The sequence below is a fragment of the Tachyglossus aculeatus genome, chromosome 10 (assembly GCF_015852505.1).
Source record: "Tachyglossus aculeatus isolate mTacAcu1 chromosome 10, mTacAcu1.pri, whole genome shotgun sequence".
In the NCBI taxonomy this organism is placed as follows: domain Eukaryota; kingdom Metazoa; phylum Chordata; class Mammalia; order Monotremata; family Tachyglossidae; genus Tachyglossus; species Tachyglossus aculeatus.
In genome coordinates this window covers 48,450,776-48,463,907 of record NC_052075.1, presented here as the reverse complement: position 1 = coordinate 48,463,907, position 13,132 = coordinate 48,450,776, and the positions used below count along the sequence as shown (strand labels likewise).

Genomic DNA, 13,132 nt, shown 5'->3' with positions numbered 1-13,132 from the left:
AACAGGTTTGGAATCCCCATTATACAGATAAGGAAATGGAAGCACAGAGAAGTCAAGCGAGTTGCCTGAGGTCACCCAGCCAGCCGGTGGAAGATCTGGGATTAGAACCCAAGTCCTTTAACTCCCATCATCATCAATCGTATTTATTGAGCGCTTACTGTGTGCAGAGCACTGTACTAAGCGCTTGGGAAGAACAAATTGGCAACATATAGAGACAGTCCCTACCCAACAGTGGGCTCACAGTCTAAAAGGGGGAGACAGAGAACAAAACCAAACATACTAACAAAATAGAATAAATAGAATAGATATGTACAGGTCTGTGCTCTTCCCACGAGGCCACGCTGTACGTGGTAGACACTCAACAAATACCATTTACTGATCGGTTCTCTGTTCCATGTGCGTGGCTCAGGCTCACCTCAGCTCCACGGCCAGGCTGAAGCCCAGTTTCTGCTTCCATTCAGGACGTTCGGGGCCTCACTTATGGATAGTTGGGCCCAGTCAGTAAGAGCCCCAAGCGTGGCAGCTAAATCGGTTTTAGGGGTAGCCAAGGAAGGAGGCGGATGAAGGGATTAGTACCCGAGCTGGTCCAGGAAGATTGGTAGCGGCCGCCGCCTTCTGCCCAGAAGAGCTCTTTAGGTGGAGATGGCGTGAATCCAATCATTTTTCTCTTCTTTCAGGAGAGGAGTTGGTTCCAGGAGGTTGTAGCTCTCTGGTCTCTACCTCCAAGGATTAGGCAGTCCAGGAGTGGTGGCGGGGGGGGCGGGGGGTGTCTCACCTGGGCTATTTAGTCTCTCTCCCCGCCCCCTGCACCAAATTCAGCTGGTCCGCAGAATTTCAAACTATGAGGAGTGAATTATCAGGAGGCCGTAAGCTGAAATTCGAGGCTCAGCTTTGACCTGGGCAACCTTTCTGTGCCTCAGTTTCCTCATCCGCTCTCCCTCCCTCTGACTTGTGAGCCCTGTGCAGGATGGGCCAGTATCTCACCTGATCCCCTTGTAAGTACCTCAGGGTTTAGTGCAGAGTAAAGTCTTATTAAAGACTATAATTATACTTTGTAAAAATTGTGTTAGTGTTCAGATGCAGTTTTTTGATGTGAAGACAAGTTATTTTGATATAAAATAGCTCGGTGTCAGTGTAGGAATTTACCAGCAGAGGAGAATGTAGTTGAAATGGTAGAAATATTGTGGTCTATTTGAAGAACATGCGACTGGAGTCCTGGGTTCTTTGTCCCAGGGATCACTGTTTTATTACTTCAGGCAACTCATGTAGCCTCTTGGGCCTTAATTTGTTCTTCTTACATGGATTTTGTGAGGACGAAAATAAGATAATCAGCCTAAAAGCCCCTTACAAATGTGGTTGTGCTATGAAATTCAAGGAATTTTGCTATCAATAATGAATTCATTATTACAATTAGTAGTAATAAAAACTATACTCAAGTCTGTACATGAAAAACTGAACAACTGAGTGATAAAGTATCTCTCCTGCATTTTTGAAAAATTGAATTTATATAGGCTATACATTGCATTCATTTCATTAGGCACCATGAAGAAATATTTAGTTCAGAAATGATTTAAATGAGGTTAAATGCATTTTGGCATTATTTAATAAAAAAATAAGAAGAATTTCAGGAGTTTCAAAACGAGATTCTTCTAGGCTGTTGAACCCGCTGTTGGGGTAGGGACCATCTCTATATGTTGCCAACTTGTACTTCCCAAGCGCTTAGTACAGTGCTCCGCATACAGTAAGCGTTCAATAAATATGATTGAATGAATGAATGAATGAATAGGAAACAATCTATCAGTCGATATTTGTTGAGCATTTGCTGTGTGCAGGAGCACTGTACTAAGTACTCAGGAGAGTATAGTATGGTATAATTGATAGACACAATCTGCTCCTGCAAGGAGCTGACAATCTAGAGGTGTATATTTCGACTGAGGACTGAGAGCAGCTGCAGAAGCACTGTGGCCTCGAGGATTGAGCACAGGCCTAGGAGTTAGAAGGACCTGGGTTCTAATCCCAGTTCCCCCACTTGTCCGCTCTGTGACCTTAGGTAAGCCACTTCACTACTCTGTTCCTCAGTTTCCTCATCTGTAAAATGGGGATCAAGGCTCTAAGCTCTAAGACTTCCCCGTGGAGAGAAGCAGCGTGGCTCAGTGGAAAGAGCCCGGGCTTTGGAGTCAGAGGTCAAGGGTTCAAATCCCGGCTCCGTCAATTGTCAGTTGTGTGACTTTGGGCAAGTCACTTCACTTCTCTAGGCCTCAGTTCACTCGTCTGGAAAATGGGGATTAAGACTGTGAGCCCCCTGTGGGACAACCTGATCACCTTGTAATCTCCCCAGTGCTTAGAACAGTGCTTTGCACATAGTAAGAGCTTAATAAATGCCATCATCATTATTATTATTATGTAGGGCAGGGACTGTGTCCGGCCTGATTACCTTGTATCGACCCCTGGGCTTTGTACAGTGCCTGGCATATAGTAAGCACTTAACAAATACCATTTTTTTTTAAAAAAGAAGCCAGACCTAGAGGTGACTCCCCATGGGGAATTCCCCTGTATCACTGGAGATTTTCTGGCTCCAAATGCTAGAGTCCAGAGAATTTGGCCCCATCTGCAGTTTAACCACAGACTTCAGGTGGGCTTTTCCCAAGGTCTCCCCAAAGTGGGAAAGCCTTGGAGACCCCAAGGAGCACTTGTCACCAAAGGAGGCCATCCAGAGGGACAGAGACACTTGTGGACAGGTCCCCAGGGAACTTACAGAAAGGATGGAGTGAATCCGGAGAGGCAGACCGCAGCCCACTTGAGGCTGTAGAAGCAAGTGTCAGATGAATCAGATGGGAAGCAGCATGATGTAGTGGATTCAGCACAGACTTCGGAGTCAGAGGTCATGGGTTTGAATCCCAGCACTGCCTCTTTTCTGCTGTGTGACCCTGGGCAAGTCACCTCACTTCTCTGGGTCTGTTACCTCATCTGTAAATGGGGATTGAGACTGTGAACCCCATGTGGGGTAGGGAAGCAGCGTGGCTCAGTGGAAAGAGCCCAGGCTTGGGAGTCAGAGGTCATAGGTTCTAATCCCAGCTCCGCCACTTGTCAGCTGTGTGACTTTGGGCAGGTCACTTCACTTCTCTGGGCCTCAGTTACCTCATCTGTCAAATGGGGATGAAGAGTGTGAGCCCCCCGCGGGACAACCTGATCCCCTTGTATCACCCCAGAGCTTAAAACAGTACTTCGCACGTAGTAAATGCTTAACAAATACCATCATTATTATAGGGACTGTGTCCAACCTTATTTGCTTGTATCCACCCCAGTCCTTAGAACAGTACTTCGCACATAGTAAGTGCTTAACAAATACGATCATTATTATAGGGACTGTGTCCAACCTTATTTGCTTGTATCCACCCCAGTGCTTAGAACAGTGCTTCGCACATAGTAAGCGCTTAACAAATACCATCATTATTATAGGGACTGTGTCCAACCTTATTTGCTTGTATCCACCCCAGCGCTTAGTACAGTGCCTGGCACATAGTAAGCACTTAAAAATACCATTACTGTTATTGTTATTATGGGTAGGTGGCCTAAGAGGCGATGAAGTCCAAGAGTGGTGGTCTTCCAACAGCCCAGGAACAAAGTTGATTTAGGCCGGTGTCTTCCCTCATCCCTGGGCTGTCAGGCCTGGTGAAGCAGCCACTGCAGCCACAAGTCAGAGGAGGGGGTCTCAAGACCTCATTCTCTTCTCTGGGGTGTGAGATCCCCCTCTATTCAAACCATCGGGCCAGGATTCCTCTCCTGAGACCCTATGGCACCTCATTCTCTTCTCTGGGGTGTGAGATCCCCCTCTATTCAAACCACCGGGCCAGGATTCCTCTCCTGAGACCCTATGGCATGACCTGCACAGGCAGGGAAAAAAAAAACATGAAAAATAGTCCCTTTTATCATGTTTTTTTTTACATTTTCATACAGGTGGTCTCCATACCAGGAGACGAACCTGATTGGGAGGGAGACTGGAGCTCCCCAGAGAAAACGGGAGTCTCCCCCCCGAGTCGGGAGGGTTGGCAGGTATAACGTGTGTTGTTATGCAAGTCCATCGGGGGGTGACTCTTGCCCCCCCAGCTCACTGGGAGGAGTCTCTGACTCCAGAGTACCGGACTGGTTTCTGTCTGTGGCTTTCTCCATGAGCAGTGGCTTGGAAGTGTGAACGCATGAGAAGCATGTGGCCTCACGGCATGTACTGGATACCGTCCCATCCTCCACATGGAGCGTGCATGGGGGAAGCGCCCAGCTAGGGCTCAAACTCTTAGCCGATTCTCCCTTTCTCTTCTCACAGAATTCACTCAAGGCCTCGAGTCGGAAGAAGAAGAGGACATCCTTCAAGAGAAGAGTCAGCAGGAGGGGTGCCGAAGTAAGCATCCTCCCCCCAGCTCCATCTGGGGCCCGGGAGGGAAGACTGGGATAGGTCAGGTCGGGTGGAGGCAGGGGAATGCTGGGTGGAATGGCAGCACTCCGTGGAACCCCAAGCTATGTCCTTGAAGGGTTTTTGGGAATGTTCTGGGCTCCTACTCTGGAACTGAAGGGTTTCTCCTCCCTCCTCCCCCACCAAAGCCAAATGGGCCAACGTGAAAGAGCGGTGCTTGGCTATTCCGCTGTGCATCCCAGCTTCCAGATTTGGCAGCTCATAGTGGGCGCTTTTACCTTTGGGTATTCGCCCAGGTGGAATGTGCACTTTGAGTCTGTGCAACAGTGGTGATTGTTGGCCCTGAGCCATCGACACAATCATATTTATTTAGCACTGTTTTAAGCACTTGGGAGAGTATGACATGAGTTGGCAGGCGCATTCCCTGACCACAAGGAACTTACAATCTAGCGGGGGAGATAGACGCTAAAATAAATTATATATATATATATGTGGGGTAGGGAAGCAGCATGGCTCAGTGGAAAGAGCCCGGGCTTGGGAGTTATTATATATATGTATATATATATATATATATATATATATATATACACACACACAAGTGCTGTGGGGCTGAGGGTATCTTTGCCCTGGCCCAGCCTCCTCCCTGGTAGCACACCTGAAGGACCAGTAGGGACCCAGGTTGCCCACCCTCTCCCTTAAAAGCTCTCCTACAGTGATTTGTTTGTCAGGATAAACTGGAACCTCGACTCCCATCTGAACTTGCTCAGAGCACGTGTCTGGTTTTCCCGGAGACGCCAGAGGGGCCGATTATGCTGCCTGGCTTCGTAAGGTCTTCAAATCCCCTGGGATTTGGGATACGGTCTGGCTTTCCCCAGGCCACTCTGCTATTCCTACATTTTGTCCCTGCAGGAAAACCGAGGCCGCCCATTTGTCGTGAAGCCTGTCTCCTCCCCGCTCATGAAACCGTTGCTCGTGTTTGTGAATCCCAAGAGTGGAGGAAACCAGGTAAGATCCCCTGCACATCCCCAGAAGGATAATAGTCATACCAGTGCCTGCTAGATGATTACCAAGTGCCAATGGGAGGAGTCTCTGACTCCAGAGTGCTAAGTGCTGGGTTAGAAGCAAGAGAATCAGCTGGACACAGCCGCTGTCCTGCACGGGGCTCACCGTCCAATTGACTAGCACCTACCCCGGTACTTAGAGCAGTGTTTGACCCAAAGTAAGTGCTCAGCAAGTGCCATAAAATGAACAAAGCAAACAGTGATTTGAATGTCTGAACTGGTGATGCAAATCCTTTGGAAGAAAGAAGTGTTACCCTTCCATCAGTCTGTGGAACCTACTGAGCACCAGCTGAGTGCCTCACACAGTGCTAAACACTTTGGGGAGGGCAACCCCCAAGGTACATGGTCCCTGCCGACAATATGGGGGGAGATGAACAGACTGAAACTCTTCCCAAATGTAGGAAGCAACAACGGGGATCATCATCTTCAATAGTATGTATTGAGTTTTATTGAGCACTTACTATGTGCAGAGTGGCTCAGTGGAAAGAGCCCGGGCTTGAGCGTCAGGGGTCATGGGTTCTAATCCCGGCTCCTCCACTTGTCAGCTGCGTGACTTTGGGCAAGTCACTTAAATTCTCTGTGCTTCAGTTTCCTCACCTGTAAAATGGGGGTGACGACTGCAAGCCCCAGGTGGGACAACCTTGATTACCTTGTATCCCCCCACCAACGCTTAGAATACTGCTTGGCAAATAGTAAGTGCTTAACAAATACCAACATTATTACTATTATTATTATTATTATTGTACCTAGCACTTGGGAGAGTACAATTCAACAGAATTAGTGGAAACATTCCCTGCCCAAAACAATCTTACAGTCTAAAGAGAGCTTACAGCCCCCTGTGGGAGAGGGACTGTATCCTATGTAATTACCTTGTATCTACTCCAGCGCTTAGCACAGTGCTTGGAACACAGAAAGTGCTTAATAATGACCACTATTATTATTACTATTACTACTAATAATAATGATAGCCTAGAGCTTTGGCCCTATATAACTTTTCCTAGGAGGAGTTTGTAGCTTCCATTAGCATGTTTGCTGGCTATTTGGTACCCGGGTTGACTTTGTGGGTTCTGTATGAGGGGGAGATATTCAGCTGCTTTTTCTGTTCGCTGATTTTCTATTTCTCTTCAGGGGACCAAGGTTCTTCAGATGTTCATGTGGTTCCTGAATCCACGTCAGGTTTTCGATCTCTCTCAGGAAGGGCCAAAGGATGCGTAAGTTTTAAAATTGGGAGCCTGGGCCTACCATTCCTTCTCACCCCAACAGTCTGGGAGAGACCTGCTCTCTCATCAAATGGAAGTTGATTTTTGTTGGGAGTTCGGATTAAGCTTTCCATGTTTGAAGCCTTGGGATGGATTGATTTTTTTTTTTTTATGGTTCTTGTTGAGTGTTTACTATGTACCAGGCACTGTTCTAAGCGCTGAGGTAGATTCAAGGTAATCAATCAATCAAGGGCATTTATTGAGAGCTTACTATGTGCAGAGCACTGTTCTAAGCACTTGGAAGGGTACGGTATAACAGAATTAGCAGAAATGTTCCCTGTTGGACACAGTCCATGTCCTGTATAGGGCTCACATTCTTAATCCCCATTTTTCAGATGATGTAATTGAGGCCCAGAGGAGTTGGGTGACTTGTCCAAGATCATACAGCAGACTAGTGGTGGAGTCCATTTAGAACCCAGGTCCTTCTGATTCTCAGGCCTCTGCTCTATCCACTAGCCCGCAAACTGCGTTTGGGATCTGGAGAGTCCCTGTGTCTTCCCTGTCATGGAGAATGGGGAAAGAAACAGTGTGGTTCAGTGGAAAGAGCATGGGCTTTGGAGTCAGAGATCATGGGTTCAAATTCCGGCTCCGCCGCTTGTCAGCTGTGTGACTTTGGGCAAGTCACTCAACTTCCCTGTACCTCAGTTACCTCATCTGTAAAATGGGGACTGTGAGCCCCCTGTGGGACAACCTGATCATCTTGTAACCTCCCCAGTGCTTAGAACAGTGCTTTGCACATAGTAAATGCTTAATAAATGCCATTATTATTATTAAAGAGCGCTGCTCTGGAATTTGGGTTCTAGCTCCGATCCTGCCTTTAGCTGATGCTCATGGACTCAGAGGGTACCTGACTTCCTCAGAGTGCCGCACCCCTGCTCGCCCTCTGGCTTGGTGCACTCTGGGCCACAGTGGGAACATGAGAACAGTGCTTCGCACATAGTAAGAGCTTAACAAATGCCATTATTATTATTATTATTAAATCAATCAGTCAATGGCATTTATTGAGCATTTACTGTGTGCAGGGAATTGTGCTAAGCAATACAATATGATAGAGTTGGTAGAGACTTTCCTTGCCCACAAGGAGCTTAAGGTCTAGAGGGGGAGACAGATATTAAAATAAATAATGGATATTTCCATAAGTGCTGGGGGGCTGAGGGTGGAGTGAATAAAGGGTATGGGTGAAAGGGAGTGCAGAAGGGAGAGGGAGTAGGAGGGATGAAGGCTCAGTCGGGAAGGGGAGGGGTGGCATAGATGGTATTTTGTTTTGTGGTGGACCAACTGCTGGGGGCAGGGATGAAAGACCACGAGTGTCAGCGGGCAGGCTACTAGCACCAATCAATCAATCAATCAATCAATCGTATTTATTGAGTGCTTACTGTGTGCAAAGCACTGTACTAAGTGCTTGGCCAGAGTGGTCTGCCCGGCTGGCCTGCCCTGACCAGGAGTCAGTGGTGGGGGGCTGTCTCCATACACCCCTCATCTGTAGCCAGACTGAGGGCAGGCAGATGCCCTGCAGGTCGGCCATGCTTTGTCAGAAGTAGGGATAAATGATGCACACCCTCGGCCCCAAAGCAATTATGTCCATATACGTAATTCATTAATTAATATTAATGTTGTCTCCCCCTCCATACTGTAAGCCCCTTATAGGCAGGGAATGTGTCTACCAACTCTGTTACTTTGTACTCTCCCAAGCTCTTAGTATTCATTCATTCATTCATTCAATCGTATTTATTGAGCACTTATTGTGTGCAGAACACTGTACTAAGCGCTTGGGAAGTACAAGTTGGCAACATTAACTGAGTGAATACTTAGTGAAATGCTGAACTTCAACCATTGGTTACCCTAAACTAGAAGCTTTTGTTTTAGTCTTTTGATTCCACCTCCTAAGTTTTCTTCACACTTTTCCAAGTGGTGCTTGACCACCTGATGCCAATCTTTAAATGCAATTGATTAATTGATAGGTGGGTGATGGTTGGTCAGAAGCCGGGACAAATGGAAACTCGCAGCAGGGAAAATATCTGGCCCATTTGGGTGACCTTTGGGTGACCTTTCCTTCACAAAGCTCTTCAGGGAAACTTTCACTCCCCTCCAGAGGAGCTCTGGATAGGGGAAACGTCATTTGCTTTCCCTGGAAACCAGAATTTAGAAGGCGGCACCAGTGAGAGGGGCTGGGGGCGGGAGGCCATGTCTCCAATCGGCCGCCCAAGACTTTAGCGGGTCAGGTGAGTGCAACACAAAATGATGAGTTCCAGGGTATCTGACAAAGCAGGAGGCCTTGTTGAGCCCTCCTACTTCTCCTTCCTCTTCTGTATTATGGTCTTACTTGAATTCTGGCTCCTTAGCCCCTGGGTCACAACTGTTTATTAATTACCTCTAATTACTACAGGATTTGTCTTGATAGGACTCTCAATGCACTTTAGATTGGTGTCCCCACGTTTGTTATGGTACTAAGCACCAACTGTGTGCCAAGCCCCTAGGATGCACAAAATAATTAGATTGGATGCAGTCCCTGGCCCACACGAGGCTCATATTTTGAGGGAAGGAGAAAAATATCTTATCCCCATTTTACAGGTAAGGAAACTGAGTGGTTGTGACTTTTTATGGTATTTGTTAAGAGCTTACTGTGTGCCAGGCACTGTAATAATAATAATAATGGCATTTATTAAGCGCTTACTATGTGCAAAGCACTGTTCTAAGTGCTGGGGAGGTTACAAGGTGATTAGGTTGTCCCATGGGGGACTCACAGCCTTAATCCCCATTTTCCAGATGAGGTAATTGAGGCCCAGAGAAGTGAAGTGACTTGTCCAAAGTCACACAGCTGACAATTGGCAGAGCCAGGATTTGAACCCATGACCTCTGACTCCAAAGCCCATGCTCTTTCCACTGAGCCACGCTGCTTCTCTACTAAGTGTTGGGGTAGATACAAGCTAATCAGGTTGGGCAGAGTCCAGGTTCCACATGGAGCTCACAGTCTTAATCCCCATTTTGCGGATGAGGTAACTGAGGCCTTGAGAAGTGAAGTGACTTGCCTAAGGTCACTCAGCAAACAAGTGGCGGAGCCAGGATTAGAATTCAGGTCTTTCTGACTCCCAGCCCTGTGCTGTATCTATTAGGCCACAGAGCTTCCCAGAAGGCCAGTAGCAGAGGAGGGACTAGAATCCAGGCTTCTTGTTTCCCAATTCCCCTGTCTTCCCGCCAGGCTATATTGCCTCCAAGCAGGCCATTTTTGCAGTTTTTGTCCTTCAGAGTTGCTGCCCTTTTGGCCAACTGCTCCTTCTTTACCGTGACCTCTCTGCTTCCTCCGGTAGGCTGGAGCTCTATAGAAAAGTGCCCAACCTACGGATCCTGGCCTGTGGTGGGGATGGAACGGTGAGTCTAATGTCCCTGATTCCCACCCTGCTGCAGGTTGGGGGTGGGTGTCGCAGCAATTGCATTTACTATTTACTATTCTATTTATTTTATTTTGTTAAGATGTTTTGTTTTGTTGTCTGTCTCCCCCTTTTAGACTGTGAGCCCGCTGTTGGGTAGGGACCGTCTCTATATGTTGCCAACTTGTACTTCCCAAGCACTTAGTAGAGTGCTCTGCACACAATAAGCGCTCAATAAATATGAATGAATGAATGAATGAATGAATGAATGAATATACCCCTGAGACATCAGAGAGAAGTTCCCCTCTCATTGCTGTAGAATTTGGGGGAGATGGAGGTGGGTAAGGGATGCTCCAATCTGGAAGGTACTCACATCTTTACTGACAGTCTTCCTCTCTCTATTCCTCTCTCCCCCTCTCTCCCCTATCCTCTTCTCCACTCTCCCTCTCAATCTCCCCCTCTGTCTCCCTCTCTGTCTCTCCCTCTTTCTCTCGCCCCACCTTTCTACCCCATTCACCCTGAAGGCCCACACCCAGCTGGGCAGTTGGATTCTTAAAGAGGCATTGGGGAAGGGAGAGATGTAGCTCACAGGACCTGGGGAGACTGTGAGCCCATTGTTGGGTAGGGACCGTCTCTACATGTTGCCGACTTGCACTTCCCAAGCGCTTAGTACAGTGCTCTGCACACAGTAAGTGCTCAATAAATATGATGGAATGAATGCAGAATCAGGTTCATTCCACTGGACTTAATAATAGTGATAATAATGATAGTATTTGTTAAGCGCTTACTATGTACCAAGTACTGTTCTAAGCTCTGAAGGAGATACAAGGTAATCAGGTTGTCCCACGTGGGGCTCACAACCTTATTTCCCATTTTACAGATGAGGGAACTGAAGCACAGAGAAGTTTGGTGACTTGCCCAGTCACAAAGCTGACAAGTGGTGAAGCCAGAATTAGAACTCATGACCTCTGGTTCCCAAGCCCATGTTCTTTCCACTGAGCCACGCTACTTCTCTCAGACTCCATTCCTGTCCCACCCCAGGTTCATGTTTGAAGATGAAGGGAGAGAAGGGATTTTTCTCCCCACTTTATAAATGAAGAGAGGATACAGTGACTTGCCTAAGGTCACTCAGACCCCCATTGGCAAAACTGGGATTGGAGCCCAGGTCTCCTGACTCCCTATTCAATGCTCTTTGCACAGTGGGCCATGATTAAGTTCACCAGTTAAGTGCTTGCCTCTTTCCTTTCAGCATACTTTTCAGTTTTTTTCTCCCATTTGAATCAGTTGATCATATTTATTGAGTGCTTACTGTGTGCATAGCACTGTGTAGAGTTGGTAGACATATTCCCTGCCCACAGGGAGCTTATAGTCTAAAGGGGGAGACAGGTATTAATATAAATATATGAATTTTGGATATGTACATAGGTGACATGGGGCACTTAATCCATTTCCTTCCTTCCTTCCTTCCTTCCTTTCTCTCTCTCTCTTTTTTTCTTTCTGTCTCTCTCTTTCTTTCCTTCTTTCCTTCTTTCTTTCTTTTCCTTCCTTCCTACTTTTCTTTCCTTCCTTTCCTTTCCTTTCCTTTCCTTTCCTTTCCTTTCCTTTCCTTTCCTTTCCTTTCCTTTCCTTTCCTTTCCTTTCCTTTCCTTTCCTTTCCTTTCCTTTCTTTTCCTTTCCTTTCCTTTCCTTTCCTTTCCTTTCCTTTCCTTTCCTTTTTCCCCTCTTCTCTTTTCTCTTCTCTTCTCTTCTCTTCTCTTCTCTTCTCTTCTCTTCTCTTCTCTTCTCTTCTCTTCTCTTCTCTTCTCTTCTCTTCTCTTCTCTTCTCTTCTCTTCTCTTCTCTTCTCTTCTCTTCCCTTCCCTTCCCTTCCCTTCCCTTCCCTTCCCTTCCCTTCCCTTCCCTTCCCTTCCCTTCCCTTCTCTTCTCTTCACATTTTAATAATAATGATGGCATTTATTAAGCACTTACTATGTGCAAAGCACTGTCCTTTTATTTTCCTTTCTTTCCATCCCCAGACAGCTGAAGTTCAGTTTCTTTCCTCTCCCATTGCTCTTTCCTCCCAATATCTTGAGGTCCCAAGGGTCCCAAACCTCCTGCAACACTGCACTCATGTCGCTTTCCTGCCTCTCTCTCATCTGATGCATTCAGACACATGCATTGCAGTTTCAGAGATGATTCTGTTGATCAATTGGTTAGATTTGCTTCTTAGTAAATGTTTACACTGTGTCAAACACTGTGCTGAACTCTGGGGTTGACTTACTATGAGACAGGCACTGTACTAAGTACTGAGGTAGGTACAAGCTAATCGGGTTGGACACAGTCCATGTCCCACGTGGGGCTCAGTCTTTTATCCTCATTTTATGGATGAGGTCTAGTGAAGTGACTTGCCCAAGGTCACACAGCAGATGAGTGGTGAAGCCGGGATTAGAACCCAGGTCCTTTTGGCTCCCAGGCCCTTGCTCTACCCACTAGAAACACTGCTTCTCTGGCACAATTCATTGACCTGTATGCACAACACTGAACTAAATATTGGGGAAAGCAGATCTCTGCCTGCAAGGAACTTACAGTTTAGTGCCCTGCACAAAAACCGTTTTGCTTTGTCTGGCCTTTCCAGACTGAGCCCCCTATTTCCTGTCCTCCTCCCCATCCCCCCCGCCCTACCTCCTTCCCCTCCCCACAGCACCTGTATATATGTTTGTACAGATTGATTACTCTATTTTACTTGTACATATTTACTATTCTATTTATTTTGTTAATGATGTGCCTCTAGCTTTATTTTTATTTATTCTGATGACTTGACACCTGTCCACATGTTTTGTTTTGTTGTCTGTCTCCCCATTCTAGACTGTGAGCCCATTGTCAGGTAGGGACCGTCTCTATATGTTGCCAGCTTGTACTTCCCAAGCCCTTAGTACAGTGCTCTGCACACAGTAAGCACTCAATAAATATGATTGAATGAATGAGTGAATGTGTACAGGTGCCTCTGGTCAGGAGAATGTTGGCTTCAACTCCCTATCTGCGCCTGCCCGTCTCCCCG

At 46.8% G+C, this 13,132-nt stretch overlaps 1 protein-coding gene across 4 annotated transcripts in view; it reads left to right on the top strand.

The window, feature by feature from the left end:
• The window catches only part of DGKI (diacylglycerol kinase iota), a 240,066-nt gene that overhangs the window by 108,586 nt on the left and 118,348 nt on the right, over positions 1 to 13,132 (top strand). For all 4 annotated transcript variants that reach the window (XM_038752352.1, XM_038752350.1, XM_038752351.1 and 1 more), the window contains exons 9-12: positions 4,322 to 4,396; positions 5,318 to 5,413; positions 6,598 to 6,680; positions 10,037 to 10,097. In XM_038752352.1, the coding sequence (XP_038608280.1) occupies positions 4,322 to 4,396; positions 5,318 to 5,413; positions 6,598 to 6,680; positions 10,037 to 10,097 (315 nt within the window). The remainder of the gene's footprint in view (positions 1 to 4,321; positions 4,397 to 5,317; positions 5,414 to 6,597; positions 6,681 to 10,036; positions 10,098 to 13,132) is intronic.